A 23,329-nucleotide genomic window follows, 5' to 3' on the forward strand; every position below is an offset into this window, starting at 1 on the left:
GCGGGGGGCAGAGTGACGTCAAGTGCCTCACAGCCTGGCGCTCCAGCGGCTCGAGGCTCTGCAGGAGCCGCAGGTGTGAGGGCCCCGCCTCCAGGTGACCCCAGGTGCAGGCTCGCGGAACCTCAGCCCGGGATCTGGGCCACAGGGGGCGCCCCTTAAGCAAGCGCATATTCTTTTGATAATTGATTTTTGAGAGACCAAGTGCGAGCTGGGGAAGGGCAGAGAGAGGGAGACAGAATCCGAAGCAGGCTTCTGGGTCTGCACTGATGGGGGTCCTGAACCCAGGAACCGGGAGATCATGACCTGAGCTGAAGTCAGAGGCTTAAAAGACTGAGCCACCCAGATGCCCCATACTCAAAGTCATGACTGTTGGCCTCAGGTGGCTAACACCCACCCCCACCCAAGCCCAGTGTTGTAACCACCGGCCCACTTTCCTCTTGATTTGGGGTCCTGGAATTAGGTAGTGGAACTCACAGCCGCAGAGAGAAGTTGGGAGCTCCCTGGGAAGGCAGAATTCAGTAAAAGCATCTTCTTCAAAAGCCTTAATGTTTCCTTAGTATTATTGTCTTCAAAAACCCAATGTTTGTGGTCCAGGTGGTGTTACTAGTGAATTTCCAGAAGGAGATGTGGAAACCTTGGCAATACCAGCGGGCCACACACACAACCCCCCCTCCCCCCCAGCGGCGGGGGGCGGGTTGTTTCTGGGCTTTCTCATTATCAATAAGTAGGGTTGCACATAAATGTGTCCCAGCCTTACAAAGCCTGTTCTGATCTACGGCTTCCTGCTCAAGCAACACTCGGAGACAGACAGCAGGTGGTGGGGTACGCCAAAGGTATAGTGCTTCTGCCACTTACCGTGGTATGTTTTCTGATGAAAGCCGATTTATAGGATGAAGCCATTGTATTTGAATTTTGAGGTGAAAATAGTGGGCTGCACAGATTACAGACTGAGGTGCTGCTAAACCATGTTGACTGTGATTATAGTGGCTCTTGCGAGTTTCCTCATTCCTGTATAGACAAGGAGGATTATTTCTATTGTTTAGCATAGCACCTGGCACACGGTATGTGTTTGGTAACTATCTCAATGACTGTAAAATGCCCTGCACATTCTGAAGAACTGGAGTGATCATTCTCCCATCACCTGTGAATCTGCAAGTAATTTTGCCTATGTTAGCACTGCCATTATTCTTTAAAATGGTGTTTTGTAAAAGCGTAGCCTTACTGTTTTTGCAGAAGTTCTGAGGTTCCCAGTGTTCTCAAATGCTGAGCAGTGAAAGACCGAATAACCCAGTCATGATCTGTCTTCATTCTGTATTCATGGAATCTGCTTACCATCACCTCTCTTTTCCTTTCATCCCCTATCCCAAACAAAATGAAAGGATTCCATAATGAAAAGGTGAAGGAAACAGGACTATTTATTTTAATGGAGCAGGCAGGCAGATCAAACAAATTGAAAACACATAATCAACACTATATTGGGAGAAGGTAAATGGATTTTTGATGACTGACAGCAACCACATTTATCCCCTATTGTTAATAGAGAGAAAAATGTCTCCAGATAACCAGTGGTCAGCAGATGGGGATGAAAGCCCACTCGCCCGACTGATTAGGAAATCTAGAGACTTCCCCTTTGTTCCCGTAGGTAAGTACAAGCCTTGACACTGGAGAACTGTTTGTACTAACAGTAATGCCTTACCCAGTATCTTTGAGAATGGAAATGTTTTACATCATTGAGTTTTTAGGATAATTGGAGTTAAGCCTCTCTAAGCATAAGTTAAACTTTCAGAACAGTTTCTAGTATATGGCAAATCCCCAGTAAATGTTAGCTATTTTTATTATGAAGGTTCACATCTTATTTAACTCCTTTTCATTCGAGGTCCTTCTCAAATTACTAGTTCCCAGCCACTCAAACTGGAGTTGATTGAATGAACTTTAACAGTTCTGTGATGAGGAGGATCATTAGCAGTATCAGTTTATTATAATGAAAGTCTAAGAGTTATTACTGAGATGTATCTGTCTCTTTCCATTCTAACTCCAACCTTTAAGCTCTTGTGTCTGACATTTATAGATTTTTCTGTCTCTTTTATTAATGTTGAGTGCAATCAAAACCTTCTGCTACTAGTATTCTGGGGCACCAGAAGCTAGATACCCGAGTTTAAAAGAATTGTTAGTCAACTCAGAGTAAAGAAGCTCTGAATGAAAAAGCTGAGGCCTATCTGTACCCCTGAGAGCATAAACTTTGTGATGTTCATGTTCAGTGGCCCTTTTTGCTGGTTTCCGGAAATGTTTCAGATGTTGAGGTTGAGGGTTAAATAAACTCTAGATTAAAGAAGTGGTATTATGGGGCGCCTGGGTGGCTTAGTTGGTTAAGCATCCGACTTTCGCTTGGGTCATGATCTCGCGGTTCGTGGGTTCGAGCCCAGCGTCGGGCTCTGTGCTGACTGCCAGCTCAGAGCCTGGAGCCTATTTCAGAGTCTGTGTCTCCCTCTCTCTCTGACCCTCCCCTGCTCAAGATGTCTCTCTCTCTCCTAGAAATAAATAAAAATATTTTTTTAAAAAGTGGTATTATAATTAGACCTGCACCTGGAGTCTTAACCTCTTTATCCTTTCCTGACACAGACTTAATATGCTTATATTTAGAACAAATACTATATGTATGTGGACTTAAAAAAAAAAAAAACAGCACACACACACACACACACATACACAATCTAAGCACCAATAATATGTTTTAAAATCTAAGTTTTCTCTTTCTTCTTTGGTTGCTTACGCTGATATAAGCATTATTATTGCATACTGCAGCCATGCCTCTTTCCTGGTATTCATTTGGTCTGGAAGTTATAAAAATAATTTATTTAAATGAGACATTATGTAAGTTACACTTACATAAATGATTAATTCCCTAAAACCTTCTGAATAGGTATGTCATTATGTTTCTATTATCATTGAAAATGTAGCAACCTCATAAGTGTCATTATTCACATATTAAAAAGAATCAAAATTTTACTTTATACTAATATGCTGTTTAGAAGTTTAATTTGATTTGATTAAAGCTTGATAATAGCACCCACAAGAAATGGAAGCAAATACTGTTATAGTGATTCATCTTCCTTAGCATTTTTAACTAGGAAAACAATTCAAGAACGTGATGTACCTTGAACAGATTACTGTCATGAACAGAGATTAATCACGGTGCCTACTGCAAATTAAATTATTTTTTCCAGAGACATTTAGGGTGATTAAAGCAGTAAGATAAAAGTGTTTACAGCTAAATTCAATTATATATAAACTACAGAGACACTACATAGAAAACAGTAAAGGTTCTGACTTTAATCTCCAAAAGAAACAAAACCAATTTAACTAAGAACAGAGCCTTGATTTGATAAGGGAAGAGAATCAAGTTTTTGCTAGAAAAATAAATGATAAAATTTGAATATATATTATTGAATAGTTTGTTTAGCTATTGTTATTTTAATACCTACTATGTATTTCCTGCTGCAGGGAGTGAGCTGTACAGAAAGTTCACAAAACATTTTTATTTATCTTAAAACAATGTCCATCATTATAATCTTATATTGCTTAAAATTATTTTATGATCACTGGTAAGGTCTCTGCACACATTATATACAGTGAAACTCTGTGTTGACAGAAGACTGTTTTTTTCTTCTTTCACTTAACATTTCATATGTACATTTCTGTGTATTAGTACTTCCCATGCTTATAGTTTTTTTCACAGCTATGGCAGTTTTTCCTCTGTTTGGGCCATTTGTGTGGTTCAGTTTTTCTTCATACATAGTGTAGCTATAAGCATCTTTGTGTCAACTTCTTGAAGTTTCTTTTGCTTTATTTCCTTGGAGTATCAATTTCCAGGGCAGGAAGTACATGCAATCTAATACCCCTTATTATATATTTCCAGAGTTGGCTCAACTCAGAGCATTCAGCATTGTGCCTGTTTCTCAACATGCCTACCACTGTTCTATTATTACTTGTTTCTTGCTGTTTTGGTCATTTTAATTTTGATTTCATTTGCTAATCAGCCTATAAAATATACATGTCAGTGCAATTACTCTGACTCTTACTTCCACTTATTAAATGGGCTCTGAAAGAATAAATATATCCTCATCCACCCAGAGAGGCACACATGTGCCAATATAACTAATCAAAACTTGCTATCCTACATAAATATCAACTGCATTTCTATATATTAACAACAAACATATGGAAACTGAAAAACAAAACCTCACTTACTGTCACTCCAAAGACCATGAAATGCTTAGATATATGCTTCACAAAGCATATATGCAATCTGTATGCTGAAAATTACGAAATGTGAATGAAAGAAATAAAAAAGGACCTAAGTAAATGTAAAGACCACAGGTAGTATTGTGTTCATGGATTGGAAGACTCTCCCCAAATTGATCTACAGGTTTAATGTAATTCCTATCAAAATCCCATAAGGTTTTTTGTAGATAAGACAAGCTTATTCCAAAATTTACACATAAAGGGGCACCTGGGTGACTTAGTCAGTTGGGCTCCAGCTCTTGATTTAGGCTCAGGTCATAATCTCTGGGTTCATGATTTGAGCCCCACGTCACTGGGATTCTCTCTCTTTTAAAAATAAATAAACTTAAAAAAATATTTTCAGGGGCACCTGGGTGGCTCAGTAGGTTAAGCATCCAACTTCGGCTCAGGTCATGATCTTATGGTCCGTGAGTTTGAGTCCGTGTCAAGCTCTGCGCTGACAGCTCAGAGCCTGGAGCCTGCTTCGGATTCTGTGTCTCCCTCTCTCTCTGCCTCTTCCCTGCTCATGCTCTGTCTCTCTCTCTCTCTCTCTCTTAAAAATAAATAAACATTAAAATTTGTTTTTAAAAACTGTTAAAAAAGTTTTAAAAATCCAATAAAAAATAAAAATTACATGTAAAGGCAGAAGTCCTAGAATGGCTAAAACATTAAAAAAAAAAAAAAAAGATAAAGTGGGAGAAATCACTCTACCTGATAGGGAAACTTAGTATATAGTTACAGTAATCAAGACAGTGTGGTATTGATGTGGGGACGGATACACAGACCAACAAGATAGAAGAGAAACCCCTAAAAATAGACTCATGTTATCATTATGCAAAAGTTTCCTTTATTCTTATATCAAAATGGCATTTTGTCCTTACCATTTTTTCTTAAGTCTATTTTACCTTCTTTTAGATGTTATAAATCTGCTATTTCTCCTAGTTTTTATCAGCATTTTTGTTTTGTTTTTACATTTAATTCTAACTCATGCAGAATTTTTTTGGAGGGTCTGCTGTGAGCTACAAATCCAAATTAGTTCCTCATGCTAACAAATTGTACCAATGGTATTTATTAAATAATTACTCCTTTATCTGTTATTTGGTTATTGTGATTTGTCATGAATTCTCACAGTGTTTTAAATCTCTTTCTAGAACCTTTCCAGACGAGATCGGGTGCGTTCAGGGTGGTATGGCTGTAGTTTCTAGAACCTTTCCAATTCAGTTGATCAGTTTTCTGTCTTAGAGCCAATTTACACAAGATCTTGGTTGTCACAGCAGTATATTGCCATTAGCAATGGCAGGGAACACAACAGTACTTGTGTGTGCTTCTGGAGCTTCCTAGAGTCACAGTTCTTTTTGGGGTCACACACTTCTTGTGCAAATATTGATACCTTTTCATCTCTCATTACAATTTAAATATCTCATTTTTACAGAAGATCTTCTTTACAGATCAAAATGTTCTCATTTTACTAGATTTACTTCTTATTGGATGACAAGTAGAGAGGAGTAAAGGCAAACATTCGAAAGCTATGGATGCTGGGATGTTTGCTGTTGGCTCTCCCACTGGCTAACGTGACTTGTCCCCCAGAAAGTCTTTCAGCATGCACAATCTGAAATCACACCTCAGGAAAATGAGAAATTACTAGGTGTTTCTGGGAAGAGTCAAAAACTGCAAATATTGAATCCACAAATGTTAAGGGTCTATTTAAAAACCTGTGGATCTAATCCAGCATGGTTCTTTTTAAGGTAGTCTTGGGTATCCTGCCTGTTTATCTTCCAAGTACTGATCCTTTGGACAGTCTTATTCAGCTCTCTAAATCTTGGGGATTCTAGCCTTCTATTTACATAACCTCTACTTTTTTAATTCACAGGAATAGCAGGCTTTATGACTGTGGTATCCTATGGTCTTTACAAGTTAAAGTACAGAAGAGACCAGAAAATGTCCATTCATCTTATTCACATGAGAGTTGCTGCCCAAGGATGTGTTGTAGGAGCTGTGACCCTAGGTAACCTGCTTAATTTGGATCTTGTGCTCACTGTCTTTGCGAATATTTTTATTTATTTTATTCAATCATATTGGAAAATGAAAATTGGGTCAAGAGGATATAATGGAGAAGGAATGGTAAGAAAGACCGTGAACTTCACTTGGGTGAAGATGCTTCCCCATAAGAGGCTTTAATTTCTTGGTATTTTAAGCACTGAAAGAAAAACAACCAGTAGACAAAAGGTACAAACTTCCAGTTATAAAATAAGTAAGTCCTGGGGCGCCTGGGTGGCTCAGTCAGTTAAGCATCCAACTTCGGCTCAGGTCATGATCTCACGGCTCGTGGGTTTGAGCCCCATGTCAGGCTCTGTGCTGACAACTCAGAGCCTGGAGCGTGCTTCAAATTCTACGTCTCCCTCTTTCTCTGCCCCTCCCCCACTCACACTCTATCTCTGTCTCAAAAAATGAAAAAATGTTTAAAAAAATTTTAAATAAGTCCTGCGAATGTCATGTATCATGGACAGCATGGTGACTATAACTGGAAAGTTGCTGAGAGTAGATCTTCAAAGTTCTCATCATAAGAAAAAATATTTGTAACTATTCATGGTTACAGATGTTAACTAGGCTTACTGTGGTGATTATTACAACATATAGAAGGAGCAAATCATTGTACACCTGAAACTAATATCATGTTATAGGTCAATTATAGTGCAGTTTAAAAAACGGGGGCACCTGGGTGGCTCCGTCAGCTGAGAGTCTGACCCTTGATTTCTGCTCAGGTCATGATCTCCCATTTTGTGAGCTCAAGTCCCACATCGGGCTCTGTGCTGACAGCACGGGACCTGCTTGGTATTCTCCTTCTCCCTCTCTCCCTCTGCCCCTCAAAATAAACAAACATTTTAAAAAGGTAGAGAACTAGGTTTTGGGTTCTGTTATCTTATATTGGATAGGAGCAGTGAATAGTTTGTACCCTTTATAACCAACTAAAGCACTGGTTCTAGATTCCAGCCTTTACTGCTCACCTAAGAGCAGCAGTCATAGTTCCTGGCCTATTTGAACAGCAGATATAATTACTGATGTAGCTTAACCAGGAAGAATACATTTTTTAGAGCCCACAATCTCAACATCTGTTCTCCTTTTAGTCCCAGTCTGAGCAATAGGCAATCTATTGCTATAATTAGTCTATAAATTAGGTTATACTTAACACAGTCAAATCCAAAGAAAAGGCATAAAATTATCTGGTTAAGTCCAGTTATATCAACAGCTAAACCAGATAGTTCTAACAGGAAATCTACTTTGGGGACCTAAATTATCTTTTTTGGGGTCTACATTAATGAGAGCAAGTCACAATGTTCTTAGTTCTCTTTCACACTGTGCAGAGTAGAATCAGCCCAAGAGTTGGTCTAGGATTCTGGAATGAGCAGTGTGGGGCTTGTAATTATCTTATTACCATGAGCTGTGATATACAGGTGTTGAATAAAATACAAGAAACCTCACTACAAAGTTACAGTGCTCATTTTCATCATTTAGCATTTATTGAGCACTTGCTATGTGCTGGTCTAGAGATATCGAGATAAGATTCAGTTCCTACCCTTAAATAATTTAGTCTCCTGAGGCAGAGAGACCAAGAACAGGAGAAAACAATATAAAATCACGGATACTATGACAGAGAGAGCACAGGTTGTTGCTACAGAAACACAAGCATAAAGGAGGGGCATTTAATTGAGCCGAGAGTCCTGGACTCTCAGGAGTCTCTGAGAGTTCTCCTGGACGGAGAAGCTTCTCTAAGGATTAAACCATATGAGCCAAGACTGTGGAGGAATTAGCTAGGCAGAGAAGGAGATAAAGATTCTAGACAGAGTTAAAAACAAAGCCACAGAAGCAAGGCACATTAGTGGAACTCTATAAAGCTCGGTATAGTAAGTGAATCAATCAGCGTTTGATAAGAGGAACAGAACTCCTAACAGTAATATATAATAGGAGATCTATTAGAGGCGCCCAGAATTAAGCTACTGTGAGGCTCTCGCTTACGTATCTGCAGCAGGTGCCTGAAGTGGGCAGGGCAAGCACTCAGAATGAAAAAGTAGGGGCGCCCGGGTAGCTCAGTCAGCTAAGTGTCTGACTTTGGCTCAAGTCATGATCTTGCAGTTCATGAGTTCGAGCCCCATGTTGGGCTCTGGGCTGACAGCTCAGAGCCTGGGGCCTGCTTCGGATTCTGTGTCTCCCTCTCTCTCTGCCCTTCCCCTGCTCACGCTCTGTCTCTCAAAAATAAATAAACATTAAAAAAAAATGAAAAAGTTGATGTAAGGGCACCTGGGGGGCTCAGCCGGTTGAGAATCCGACTTTCGCTCAGGTCATGATCTCGCTGTTCGTGAGTTTGAGCCCCACACTGGGCTCACTGCTATCAACCTGTCACCACAGAACAGGCTTCCGATCCTCTGTCCCCCTGTTTCTCTCCATCCTGTTTACACTCTCCCAAAAAATAAATATTTTTTAAAAACTAAAAAAATGTAGATGTAAAATGAAAGAAACAAGAAAAACCTGGAACCTACAAGGATGAGCTGAGGATGAGGATAGACTGGAACCCTTGTGGGTTTCTCACCATCTCTAAGCCCCTACATTCGATGAGAGGAGTCACAGAGGGGAAAATGATGCCTTTTATCTTGGAGATAAACATGAACCTGGCAAAGGTGAAGGAGGAAATTCAGCAGGAGCCACAGCCATTGCTGCCTCATGCCAACAAAGTGGACCAGCAGATAAGCAAAAATGTGCTGCCTTCCAAGAATAAAAAAGCATTTAGCTGCTGCTTCACTTCTGCCTTCTAAATCTTAATGCAAAATGTCTCTTCTGCAGCAACTCAGGGAATAAATGGAAAGGAATTCTGGAAAATGTAGGTATAGTTTAGCTTAAGTTGACACAATGCCAACTCACCACTGTCCACGCCTTGTCAACCTGGCATCCATGTACACCTCTTTTAATACACTTAACTTTCAAATAAAGACAATGGCAAAATTATACATCCATCATATAACCAAAAACATGCTAATTCTGTCCCAAAAGAGGATATAAAAATCCCTTTATCCATCTTTGGGTGGTGTTGATTTGTCTTTGAGTAGAGTCACATTCCCCTTTGAGATCCTGTAACCTAAATCCTGAAACATAAGATTAACTATTATTAACACATCTTACATTAGAAGCAGATAAATGGAAGTAGCAAATAGAAAAAAAAAGGATTAATGTATACACAAATATATTCATATCAAAATAAGGGAGAAACATTCCTAACTGTCAGACTTTGTTTCTCCAACTGGTTGGATGTTCATGGCTGGTAGTATAACTAAGTCCTTCCACTAGCCATTTCATACTCCCTTTGCCTTCAGCAAGCACCTTGGCTATTCACAGTTATGTGACTGGAATGGTGATCCACACCTTCATTCCTAAATGGTCTGGGTCATTAGCCAGCCTGCTTGTGTTGGGTATAGTTTTCCATTGTCTTTAATCACAGGACATGGGGGTACTAAAAAATGCCCAGGAGATATCATGCATTCCCCCGCACACCTGCTTACCCTACCATTATACAGTAGTAACCTAATCTCCCCTTGATAGATCACATCAATTGAATGGATTAATGTGATGTCCTATGGAATGAAGCGATGTTCAAGGTCCTTGCAGGCCAGATTATGACATAGTCTGGAGAATTCAGGGAGCCCTGAGACTGAATAGTGAAAGTATACTCTTGGCCCAACCGAGTGAAAGCAAACTGCTTTTGATAGTTTTTATTAAAAGGTACACAAAATAAAGCAACTGACCAGATTAAGAGCTGCAAATCAAATAGCAGAGATGCTTGTATCGATATGCTCTGGCAATGAAACCACACACCTGGACAGCAGCTGCAACTAGTGGGCCATCTGATTAAGTTTATAGAAATCCATTATCATTCTCCAAGGTCCATCTGTCTTCTAGCCAAAAAGGCAAACTGAACTGGTATGTATCCCCACCCTCACATCTTTAAAGTCCTTGATGATGGCATTGAACTCTATAATCCCACCTAGGAATACAGTATTGCTTTGGTTTACTCTTTTGGTAGAATGGCTTACAGTAGGCTTTCCCCACCATAATAGCCCTTACACCACAGGTCAGGGAACTGATGTGAGGATTCTGACAGTTGCTGAGCATGTCCATTCCAATTCCACATTCCAGAACTAGGGAAATAACATATGGCAGATTCAGGTACTCACCAGGCCAACTGCAAAATGGACCCATAGCAAAACTCCGCTGACCACCTGACCTCCATAAACTCCTAGCTTGACTGGTAGACCACCCTAATTCTCCAGGCATTAGTATCAATTCAGAATCAATATTTAGTAATCTCCCACAAATGTGATTATTTGCCATTCCTTATACATAGGCACCTTGGTGAATGACCACAGATCCCGTTGGGAAAGGCTACATGGGGAATTTATAGTATTTACTTTTTAGCTGTGTAACAGTGCCTTTTCTTAAGGAGATCTGACTTCTCTGTTATTCAAGGGACTCTGGGTCTGTGAAGTGACTCAAATCTGGGAATTGGCTGGGGGTGGGGGGGCATGGCTGTCTACTGTGATGATTCAAGTTAAACTTTTATTCACCAAACCTAGAGCTTTTCTGCTTAAATGCTATCCACCACTTTCAACTCTAGGGACACCATAATCAACCAGACAATGCCAAAGGTCTTTGTGGCTTAGACTATTCTGATTACTGCTTAGTCTTCGCTGCCTATTACAGTCATCATGCTTTCCTTGTCTCTGTCAATTAAATGGTGCCACTGGACCCCCCTGCTTCTCAGGGTCCCACCATCCCCACTGAATTTGGGAAGCCTAGCAGTTCCCACTGTCATTTCTGGCTTACAGAAGATAGCTGCCACAGGACTCCCCGTGGATGCCAGGACTCCCTTCACAGATGTATTTCTCACAGCCTTGGTGAAGGGAGTGGATAAATTTAGGGGGTGAGTGAGCAGGATAAATCTATGTTAACATTCCAATCTCCCTAAGCCTTTGGATACCTTCCCGAATGTCAGGGTTTCTTATTCTCGGCACGACTGACATTTTGGACTGACTGCTCTTTGTTGTGGAGGGCAGTCTTGTGCATTACAGGATGTTTAGCGGCATCCGTGGCCCCTACCCTGTAGATGCAAATAGCACCTACCCACCCCTAGAGCGACAACCAAAAATAGCCCCAGAAATGGCCAGATTTCCCTGGGGAATAAAACTGCCCCAGTAAAGAAGATTGACTGTCAGTACACAATCACTGCTGTACCTTGGAAGTATACCAAGAAAGCTCTGGCATTGCAACTTCATTTAGTGGGGATTACCTTTCAGTCCAAGTTTCAGTCATTCTCAGAAAGGAGTAGACTAGGGTCTCAGGGATTTAAGGACTCTGTTTCACTGAAATCTGCCCGTGTGTCCCTATCCTAATTTTCAGGGTCCTACTCTTTCCAAAGCAATGCCCTAACTTTGACAAAGAGGCTTTGTGAGGGTGGGAATTTTATTATTGTAGTGATTAGCCACTCACAGGATTAGTTCCTGTGTATGTTTTTAAAAAATATCAGCCTCGCAGCTACAGGAGCTGAGTTTCTTTCTGGGAAGTCATAAAGCTTTCAGGTCCCTCATAGGACTTTAACCAAGGAGTTAAAGGCCCATCATTTTGTTTTCCCAAGTTCTCCAGCACACTTAGAAGAAACCAACCTAATTATACTTCTCTTTTCCACTAAATGTTCTATGACAGTAAGTACTGATCACCCAAAGCCTTGTTTTCTCTAGGCACCTGATTATGAGTATCCATAGGCAACAATCTTTACAAAAATGTTTTGCTAGCATGCCCAGGGCTGCTAGCATTGTCTTTACTACTGGAAAAAAAAAAATGGCCATTAATATCTTTAAATCACATCACACCAGAGAACCAATTCGAGATGACCCAGAACCAATTCAGAGAACCTACACTCATGGTTATGTTCCTCTGGAAGCTTCTGCTACCAAAATGTCTATCAGTCAGGGTTCAACCAGAGAAGTAAGACTACTAGTAGTGATATAATAAACAGGGAGTTATTATAGAAACATGACCTTAACTTTGGGAGCTGGTTAAACAGTCCATGTTAGGCTGTTGCTTATGTTTCTAATACTGGAGCCTAAATTTATCAAGGCAGCAGTTGGGAAGCAAAAATAAGCCGGAATCTGCAAGGAAGAGCTGGAACCCACAAAGAATTAGAAACCGGAGTCAGTCTCTTACTGACTCCAACTTCCATCATGGCGTGACCTGTAGGAGGAGCTGGCGCCCTCAATCATGGAGCTAATCCACTGGCCTCGGAGCCACAGAAGCTAGAGGAAGGGATCCAGAAGGAGCTGAAGGAGCTGTTGGTCTGACTGCTGCCCCAGACGGCAAGGTGAGCCAGCAGACAAGCAACATGCACAAGCTGTAACAGCGCCTGGTGACCCCACATGAGCATTCCAAGCGTGAAAAGAATAGAGGAGCTACCGCTTCAACTTTCACCTTCAAATTTCAAGCATAATGTCTCTTATGAGCCAAGCTAACTCAGAAAAAATGCAGGGATGGGAATTCTGGAAAAAATAGATTACAGCTTAGTTAAACTGATAGAAAACAAATCCCCAACAGATTTATATGGTTGCGAGCTGAGAAGTTAGCAAGAAGAAGTCAGCCAGTGAAAGACTTAAACAAGGGAGTGACATAGTCAGAATGGCAGCTAAGATGCCTGCCTTACAGAAGCTCAAAAACAGGCAACATGAAACTGTTTAAACAGATGGTCACACTATAAAGACAAGGAAAAAACCTATTATAAAAGTCAGGACGGTGGTGATCTATGGAAAAGAGAGCCAGATAGAATCAGGGTTCTAGGATGCTTGCTGTATTGTCTTGACCCCCAACTATAGGTATTTCAGTCTACAACTGTTTGTTAATCTAGCTGTTTAAACTGTGTCTACTGTTTTCCATGCATGTTATATTCACCATGAAAAAAAATGTTAAAAGGGAAAAGAACATGATGAGAGATGATTGGTAAAGGAGGGGAAAAAATAAAGACAGAGAGGCCGACGAGATGATGAACTGGGTCTGAATTAAAGCAGTAACGGCGAAAACAGGAGGAGATGGATTCTAGGAACATTGAGGACTCAGCAACTAAGCGAGTGAGAAAAGTAAGGGAGGCAGAGTGCAGGATGATTCCTAGGTTTCTGGTTTAGGCAATCAGATACAAGATGTACCTTTCACTAAGGTCAGGAATGAAGCAGAACAGGGTTGGTAGGAGAGCAAGCACATACTGGACAAAACAATAATAGCTAATAGTTAATGAATGTTTATGATGTGCAACCCACTCTAACTGCTTTACATATCACTACCTCATTTAACTTTTTTGTAAGTAAACTTTATTATTTTTTATTTTCATTCCAGTATAGCTAGCATACAGTGTTATGTTAGTTTCAGATGTACACTATAGTGATTTAATCCTAATAAATACCTCTTTACACCACCTGGTGTACTGTAATACAATTCAATACCGATACCAACAACTGCAGCTCACCTTAGATGCTGCAGGTTTAAGGACATGGTCCCTGAAGGGACGGCTGTTACTTCAGACTCCAGCCATTGGGGGTTCCTAGGTCACCTGCACTTCTGACCAACTAGCTACAAATCAGGGGTTCCCAAGACTCCTTCAGGTTTGATATTTCACTAGGACAACTTGCAAACTCAGGAAATCTCTACACTTACAATTACAGTTTTATTATAAATTATACAGATCAGAACCAGCTGGATTGAGACACACAGGGTAAGGTCTGGGAGGGCCCCAAACTCAAAGCTTCTGTATCCCTCTTCCTGTGGAATCAGGGCATGCCACCCTTCCAGCACATCCATGTGGTTACCAGCCCAGAAACTCTACTGAGCTTCAGCATCCAGAGCTTTTACTGTGGCTTCGCTAGGTAGGCATGGTTGATTGAATCACTGGCCCTATCACAGAATACAATCTCCAGTCCTATTCCCCCCTGGAGGTCTAAGAACCCTCTAGTCATACGGCTATTCTTTCTGGCATGACTAGCCATATGCTGAAGTTATCTAGGAGGCCACCATGGATCACAGCATTAACATAAACTCAGGTATGATCCAAGAGGCTCATGCATAACAAAGATATTCCTATACTGGGAAATCCCAAGCATTTTAGAAGCTCCATGCCAGGAACTCTGGACAAAGACCAAAGTCTTTATTTAATAATAACCTATGAGGTAGGTACATTATAATCCCATTTACAGATAAGGAAATTGAGGATTAGAGAGGAAAGCTTTCTTGCTCACAATCACATGGGCTCTCAACTACAGAGCCTGAACTCTTAATTCTATATTATACTGAGGTACCTATGGCAGATGTCTCTAAATTAGAGTACTCATTCCCTGGCAGATGTAGAAGGAGAACCATGGGTATGTGGGAAGAATATATTTTTTATCTTAAAAGCCGAAAAGCTTTACTGGTATATACACTGACCAACAGCACATTTATATAAGTTTATAAATAAATGAACATTTTGAGGGGCATGCTCAAATTATTGATTTATGCACAATTTAAAAGTTTGGCAGCCACCTACCCATGTATGTGGAAATGCCATACATAGTATAACGAATATGAGTTTTACATTTAAAAGAGAGATCTTATAACTTGCTTACCAGTGAAGCAACAGGTGTGAGTGAGGTGAGAAAAGAGTTGAGATCGGAACTCCAGGGAACACCAGCATTTGAGAGGTAGGCATGAGGTAAGAATTATCTGTGCCTAATAAGCACAGGAAAAGGAGTTCTATAATTCTCTCTGCATTGGAGAATGTTATTTCCATAGATATGACAATGTTCAAGTAAGCATATTTGTGCCTTGGACTTTATGGATCTATGATAGTTATACTATTTCGTTAGAAAATTATGCAGAACAGCTGCCTCATGTGGCTACTAGGTTCAGAAGAGAACAACTAACTTACCTCCCCTTTATTCTCTGTGCACTCTGAAGATATTAACAAGAGGTATCAGAAAGAAAGCAGAAGAAAATGGAGGATTTAGATTAGATGATCTTCTAGACAGCTGGAGCCTTGACAACTGGTTACAGGTGGGAATGGGAGGTGAGCAGACTCCTTACTTGCTTGGTATGAACATTTGCTGACATCCCCACAACTGAGCAAAACCACTCTATTCCACGTGCTATTTCCCCTGACTCTCTTACCCCTTTCTGCATGGCCTTAGGACCTCATCCTGGTGAAAGACCTACATCCACCTCATCTGCCTAAACTCATAGCTAATTCATCCACTAGACTGTAAACCCCTAGAAGCACCTTTGTCTCTCTTGAGAAACTGAGCACAAGCAGACACTGAATAGGGGTTTGCTAAGTTGAGGTGTCTATTATTTCGATCATATTATCTAGCCAAATCTCCCCAGTCTCTCTTTTTCACCAATATTTTAAAACTCAAATTTTAGGATGGCATGGTAACCTTATAAATTCAGATTTAGATTTGTACTGATCTTAGTGGGCTCTAACTTTTTTGAGCTTTTCTGGAGCCACTTATATAATCTAAGCCGAAAGTAAGATGGAAGGCACTTGTTTTTTGTTTTTGTTTTTTTAAAATAAGGGATAACAGGGCCCCTGGCTGGCTTAGTTGGTAGAGTATGTGACTCTTGATCTTGGGGATGTGAGTTCAAGCCCCATAATGGGTGTAGAGTTCAGTTAAAAAAAAAAAAGCACCCAAACTGAGGGACAGTTTTAGAAAAATACAAGCAGAATACAAGAAATTCAGTGTCTATTTCCCATAAGTACTATATTGATGTATATCTTTTTGTTTCTAGGTGTTCTCTATTCTATGTATAAGGATTACATTAGACCTCGATTCTTCAATGTGTCCAAAAAATGAAGCTACATACAAGACAAGAAGGCTTCTGAAAACTATTTATTCTGAAGAATGAATTTTCAATATGTAGTAAATTATACTGCAGAAGTATGAGACAGGATTCTCATAGCCTTGTATAGCAAGTCTCAATTGTTTATGTTGATTTCCAAATCAAGAGTCATTGTCAACTCAAAAATATCCCTGTTGTCTTTCAGAACTGAGGACATGATTTTCTGACTTTTAGAATTTTTATTTTCTAGTTAGTGGCAGAAAATATATTATGCCAAATGAATCTGAAAATTATAATGGCTACAGAAAAATTATCTATATCTGTATTAAATGTGAGGGTCTAGCCTGGGTGGCTGAGTGGTTTAAGTGTCCGACTTAAGCCTAGGTCATGATCTCATGGGTTTGTGGGCTGTACTGACAGTTCAGGGCCTGGAGCCTGTTTCAGATTCTGTGTGTCTCTCTCTCTCTGTCCCTCCTCCTCCTCTCTTTCTATCTCTCAAAATAAATAAATAAACCTTAAAAAAAAAATGTGATGCTCTATTCATTGCTTAATTCTCTCCAAATAGGGCAAGGTAATTAAAGCTTTCATAAGTTCCTTTTGAGAATGAGAAACAATTACATCGGAGGAGAATGGTCATGCTGTTATTTAAATTTGGTTAACCACTGTGTGCTTCACTCTTATCTAAAAACTTGACTATTTTACCACAAACATAAATGTTTAACATTTAAATATCTGTATTCATTTTTATACTTGAAAGCATTTCTAGGAATACAAAGATAAATTGCTAAAAAAAAAAAAAAATTCCTTTACCCCAGATGACAACTGTAAGGGTGAAAGGAGTTAGTCCAGCGCTATTGCTAATCTGGTACGGCACCAGAAAACACAGAAATCAAAACAGACATTAAATGTTAACTATACCTGTGAGCTTGAAGTCCTCTATAACTGCCCTAAGGTTCTAAAAAATTAACTAGTCTGCTGAAGTCCTTACTGTTGTGACTCAGATCTACCTTGTAAGACTCCAAGACTGGGTTAGGGGATGGGGACTGGGAGGGGGCGGGAAGCAAATGCAGACACAAACAAATGAAAAAAGCATTCACTGAAATAAAATCAAGAATGCATTATAAAATTTCTGTGGTGGTTATTTCCTTTTCCTTGATGTCTCCTATCATGGAGGGTTAATCTGACAGGAAGGTGAAGTCTAGTATTTGGGAAAGGAAAAGATGTAGGAATATCTGAAAATAAGTCTGCATTCTAGGTATTAACCCACTCTTCTGTGTATTATATACACTTTTCTCCACTGGCACTGGTAATTATTTTTAAAATTGTCATTTTTACCTATCATGAGCCGCTTCTAGTTCTTCTAGTTCCACCAACAAGTGTGCATATTTTGGTCAACACCGTCCTCTTGGGAAAATAGGTAAGGAAAGAATCTAATGACTTTATTCCACTAAATAGTCCAGCAGCTGGATCTAATCTGTTGCATGGAGGTCAGGGAAATTGAGAACAGCTGGCATAGAAATGTCACCCTTTGTGTTTATTACACAATGAAGACATATTTCTATTCAGGCTACTGGAAATATTCCACTCTCAATATATACTCTGCATTAAAAGTAGACTTGTTTAATTAGAAATGGGCTTTTTTCATAAAACCCAATAGGTTCTAGATTTTTGTAATTTTACTCTGAGAGAGCTGAATATATTTATTGCTTGAAAAAGAAATGCAAAATATTTATTCACTAAGAGTAGCTATGCATGAGAACTCACAAACTGTGTTTAAATTAAAATGTAAAATCATCTATGTAGAAAACTTAAGAAACAGGATACTCATTTATCCACGTTAGCTTGGGTTAAGAAGAGGGATCGTTGCAGGAAGACCCTATATACCTGAATGTACACAACACTTCTGGGGCAAAACCTTGGAGGCTTAATATAATAATGTTTAAAGCTGAAAAGGCTCTTTTTATTAACTACTGAAACCCCTGATGCCTCACTTGCTAAATTATTTCATTTGCCTCAATACACTCTGATTGCCTTTTATTTATTTATTTTTTATTTTATTTTATTTTATTTTATTTATTTTTACAAATAGTTTATTGTCAAATTAGTTTCCACTGCCTTTTATTTTTTAATTAAAAAAATTTTTCACACTTATTTTTGAGAGACAGAGCAAGAGCAGGGGAGGGGCAGAGAGACAGACACAGAATCTGAAACAGGCTCCAGACCCTGAGCTGTCAGCACAGAGCCCAACGCGGGGCTCAAACCTGCAAACTGTAAGATTATGACCTGAGCCAAAAGTCAGACACTTAACTGACTCAGCACCCAGGCACCCCTCTGACTGCCTTTTCTATTAGGTGGACATGTGGTTATGTAGCAGCAGCTGCCTAGTAACTATTATTTAATTGTATTTTTTTGACATTCTGGATATACGTTGTCAGAGCATCCTCTTATAAACTGACTCCATAATGTTAAACATGAGGAATTGGGTGAGTGTATGCTTCTAGGTTAATCTTATGACTGAATATGTTAATAGCTATATAAACATATAAAACCCAGACTGTAAGTCATAAATTAGAGAATGATTAAATGTTCTAACCTAGAAAAGAAGTTTACCCAAGACTCATTCTTTAGAAATCCATCTCCTCTACTGATTTTAGAGTGACCTGGTTTATCAAATTTTCTGATTACAGGAGTTGTATGACCTGATGGATACATCTATAAACTTTTTTAAAAATTTATTTTTATTTTAAGTAGGCTCCACACCAACCTGTGGCTCGAACTTACAACCCCGAGATCAAGAGTTGCATGCTCTGATCTACCGAGTCAGGCATCCCAAACTTAAAAACTTTTGTAAACTCTAGTCTGTTTCTTACTCCCCCAAGTACTTAGTCTCTGTTTAACCAAGCACTTCATCTTTTTATGAGTGGCAAAACAGGATTTTTTAACCTTTTTCTTCTTTCTCCTAACACTCTGGTAATGAAACTGAGAAATTGAATTTCCAAGGGAGGGAGGAAAATCCAAATCGATTCATCTAGAGTTACTATCTGTGTATAAAGAATCTAAAATACTGAGAGGCACCTGACTGGCTCAGTTGAACAGCATGTGACATTTGATCTTGGGGTCATGAGTTTGAGTCCATGTTGGGTGTTGAGATTAAATAAAATGTTAAAAAAAAAAACAAAAAACTAAAGTACTGAAACTCATTTAAAAAATCTCTTTTCCAGGGCACCTGGTGGCTCAGTCAGTTTAAGGGTCTACTCTTGGTTTTAGCTCAGGTCATGATCTCAGGGTCATGAGATCAAGCCTTACAGCAGGGTCTGCAATGGGTGTGGAGCCTGCTTAAGATTCTCTCTGTCTCCTTCTATCTCTCTCTCCCTCTGCCCCTCCCCTGTGTGTGCATGTGTACTCACGCTCTCTCTCAAAAAGAAATTTCTTTTTCGAGTGAAAGCTGATAACTGATGTTAACTCAGTTTCATTTTTAAGATCAGAAGGACTCTAACCTACAAACGTAAGGATGCTACTCTTACCAGAAGTTTCAAGGGCCTCTGAAATAGAAATGAGAGAATTTTTAAAAAGTATTACCTAAGAAAACTCCCTGCCACTTAGAGGACCAAGTCTTTCTTTATAAACGAAGATAAGCAATATCTGGAACTTTAAAAAGTCTTACTGAAAAATACTAAATTTTAAAATAAGAGAGGTCAGAGATTTTACTTTTAAGCTGAAAGAAGAAAATGATGCTCAGAGTCAAACAAAAGCTGCAGGGTTTGCAAACTCAATGCCTCTGGGGCTAGAAGGAAATGAACCAAAGAGTCTGTGCCACCCTGAAATACACAGTCCATTAAAAATGGACAGCCGCCATTCAGTTCCAGCCAATTGCAATTCCGTGCAGGAATGTGGGCCCCGTGAGGAAAATCTTCTTTTCCATTGGATAATTATGCAAAAAATTCCCAATTTTTAAATATTAACTTTTTTATTTAAAAAATCTTAAGGAAAAAAGTCCTGGTTAAGAACAGGAGTCAAAAAAACAAAAAAAGGCAGGCAGTTTATGACACGAGAACTAGCCATCCAAGTCCTGGTCTAGTTCTGCTCTCATATTAGTGGGTATAAACATCTTAAAATAAAATGCTTAGCATTCAAGGAAATTCAACATTAGACATATTGACCATTCCTGAAAACCTGGAAATAGACCTTGGACCTAGAAATGGTGTTTGTGGAAGTTTAATGGGAGAAATGGGAAGAAAAGACATGGTAGGGCTCTACAAACATTAGAAAGAAAACAACCTCAATCATCTTCTGTTGGGACTTACAAAGTTAAATGTTAGAAGTTTCTTCTTTAAAAAAAAAAAAAGAAGAAGAAAGTTTCTTTTTTTACACCTAAAGCTTAAATGCTAGAATAGGCTGAGTTATAATGTTTCATGGAAAACCAATCGTTGGTGAGAGTATGGTTTCTGAATCTTATGATAAGGTATTAAGCTCTTTGGGAAATACCACCACACATCTGAAAAGATTTTAAGAAAAGCAACAGAGAATAATAATTATAAAGCACACAATAACCAGGATAAATCTGCTGAAAAGAATCGTTTTCCTTAGAAATGACGGGCTGGTCGCAAGTAGTTGCTAAGGACCTGGTTAAAACTGAAATCGAATTTAACTAGCCATAGTCAAGTGTCACTTTAAAAGGTTAAGTCAATTTGACTAGATCATTCTGAAAAAGAGCATTCCTCTCTTTCCTTTCTCACTTATGACCCAGAGCAAAAAAATATCCAATTTACCTGTAGCTTTTAAAAAAATAAGACCTATCAATTTCATATAACCTTAAAACTCTACCCAAACTGACGTGTTCAGGTTTACATAAATACATACACATATATATTTTTAAAATTCCAGAAGTCAAGACACAAGCCCATAGGGGTGTGTGGCCGCCATGGGCCAATCATTTAACTCTGGAGATCGTAGGACTATTGTGAGGTGGGTGGGTCTCTGTCCTACACTTAGAGCTGTCAGCTTTTAACACCCTTCCCATGAGGAAATCTTTGACTTTTGTTCAAAACATCTGAACAAAACTCACCTCTGAACTAACAGAGATATGTTAACAGGACACCTGGCACAAAAGGGCTAAGACAAAGTGGTTCTGAAACAGTCTCTCAGGCTGTCAGTCATCTAGACACAAGTGAGTCAGCATCCACGGTGTTCAGAAGGTAGAGTTCAGGCTGAGCTGTCAATCCCAGATGGTACTAAGGACAAAAAAATGGAAAATGGTTAGACTGATTGGCAAGTATTTATTTTTTTAATGTTTATTTCTGAGAGAGAAAGAGAGAGAGAGAGCAAATGTGAGTGGCGGAGGGAGAGAGAGAGAGGGGGACAGAGGATCCGAAGCGGGCTCCATGCTGACAGCGGAGAGCTGGATGCAGGCCTCAAACTCACAAGCCAACCGATCATGACCTGAGTGGAAGTCGGACACTTAACCAACTGAGCCACCCAGGCGCCTCCTGATTTGTGAGTATTTAAATACTGAAACCAGCACATGGGTACCTATAATCAGATGCACATCAATATAGGCTTTTTTTTTTTTTTTCCAGAAAAGAAATGGCTTACAGAAATGGTTTACATAAAATATTAGCTAGGAGCAGAAATAGTTAAGAACTGAGATAATGCCAAATGCTCTCAGCAAAATGTGCACTTTGACTATTCTTGTGACACACTTGCTTCAGGATGGGTGCTTGTGATAAGAAGAGCAAACAAACACACGGAGCACTTTTGCATTCTAGTACTATGTTTTAGAAATCAAATAAACTCTAAAATAATTAAAATAAATATTAGAATCAAATACTAATTCTAAATCCTGAGCTCAGTCTAAATCCTAAGCCCGAGATCCAGGCCCCACGATCTTCTGGCACGTGAGCAAATTCTTTAACTACAAAAAGAGAAAAAAAAAAAAAAGAAAAGAGCATGTGCTAAGAGCAACAGGGAGATGACCTGAGTCCCAAATGTTTTTTCAGGCTGAATCGAGTCACTGGACTGCCTTTCAAAACACACTGCCATCAGTGCCTGGGTGGCTCAGTCGGTTGAGCATCAGACTCTAAATTTCGGCTCAGGTCATGATCCCAGCATTGTGGGATCAAGACCCGTCTTGGGCTCCATGCTGAGTATGGAACCTACTGGAGATTCTCTCTCTCTATTCCTCTGCCCCTCTCCCCTGCTCCCTCTAAAATAAATAAAATAAAAAAAAACAAAAAAGATTGCCAAACCACCTTCCTGGAAACCTGAATCCCTATGGTTTGTGTTGAGATCTGTGAAGTACTTTACTCTTTTTCTCTCCTCTGCATATACTGTGAGATAATCACTGAATCTCGTTTCAGACCTATTGTTATTACTTAGAGCTTTAGGAATGTTATCACCCCTTGGCATCAACAACCTGTGAGTTAAGGCGAATGTGGACTATAAATCCACAGGAAGAAAATATTCCTATTATAGTACAGTGGAAAAGCACCAGAGTTGGGTTCAAGCTCTAATTCTGCCACTTCCTATGACCTTGAGCAAGTTCATGTATCCTTCTGGAGCCTTATCCTTATTTGTAAAATGGGAATAAATGCTACATTTGAAAATGCCAAGTACACGAATATGCTGTTAGTCTTCAACAAATCTAATTTCTTAATATTTACTTTTTAATGATTATTTATTTATTTTGAGAGACAGAGAGGCAGAGAGAGAGAGAATCCCAAGCAGGTTCTGCACTCTCAGTATAGAACTTGTTGCAGGGCTCGAACCCACAAACCATGAGATCATGAGCTGAGATCGAGTAGGACGCTTAACTGACTTGAGCCACCTGGCACCTCAACAAACAGAATTTTTTTTTAACACGTTACAAATTGCCCTGTATACCTCACAAGCTTATGACGACCGCGCGAAGAGGACACCAAATAAAGCCCAAAATAAACTGTTCTAGGCGCAGTGGGCTAGGAAGTTACTAACACTGACCTTAGAGTAGAGAAACAGCCCTTCAGATAAGCCTCTTTATTTACTTCAGGGTCTTATATTTCAGGGTTTAGTAACCAAGAGTAACTGTCAGATACACTGTAAATTCATTGCTGCCTTTCACTAGAGAACGGAGTTGGTGGGCTTCCTCATTAAATAAGCAAGGGTTGCATTATGAGTCCTA

At 39.5% G+C, this 23,329-nt stretch overlaps 2 protein-coding genes across 7 annotated transcripts in view; one reads left to right on the forward strand and one right to left on the reverse strand.

Annotated features, from left to right (window-relative positions):
• The first annotated feature begins 1,505 nt into the window (after positions 1 to 1,505).
• On the forward strand, positions 1,506 to 16,540 carry HIGD1C (HIG1 hypoxia inducible domain family member 1C). Its single transcript, XM_039241363.1, has 3 exons — positions 1,506 to 1,642; positions 6,152 to 6,286; positions 16,123 to 16,540. Exons 1-3 carry the CDS (start codon positions 1,549 to 1,551, stop codon positions 16,185 to 16,187), a joined length of 294 nt encoding a protein of 97 aa, XP_039097294.1. The 5' UTR covers positions 1,506 to 1,548; the 3' UTR covers positions 16,188 to 16,540.
• Positions 16,541 to 20,118: 3,578 nt separating this feature from the next.
• SLC11A2 (solute carrier family 11 member 2) overlaps positions 20,119 to 23,329 on the reverse strand; it is a 37,549-nt gene continuing 34,338 nt past the window's right edge. For all 6 annotated transcript variants that reach the window (XM_039241352.1, XM_039241355.1, XM_039241353.1 and 3 more), the window contains exon 17: positions 20,119 to 21,404. In XM_039241352.1, the coding sequence (XP_039097283.1) occupies positions 21,327 to 21,404 (78 nt within the window). In that variant the 3' untranslated portion in view covers positions 20,119 to 21,326. The remainder of the gene's footprint in view (positions 21,405 to 23,329) is intronic.

The sequence above is a fragment of the Hyaena hyaena genome, unplaced genomic scaffold (assembly GCF_003009895.1).
Source record: "Hyaena hyaena isolate Hyena2069 unplaced genomic scaffold, ASM300989v1 scaffold_192, whole genome shotgun sequence".
NCBI classification, from domain to species: domain Eukaryota; kingdom Metazoa; phylum Chordata; class Mammalia; order Carnivora; family Hyaenidae; genus Hyaena; species Hyaena hyaena.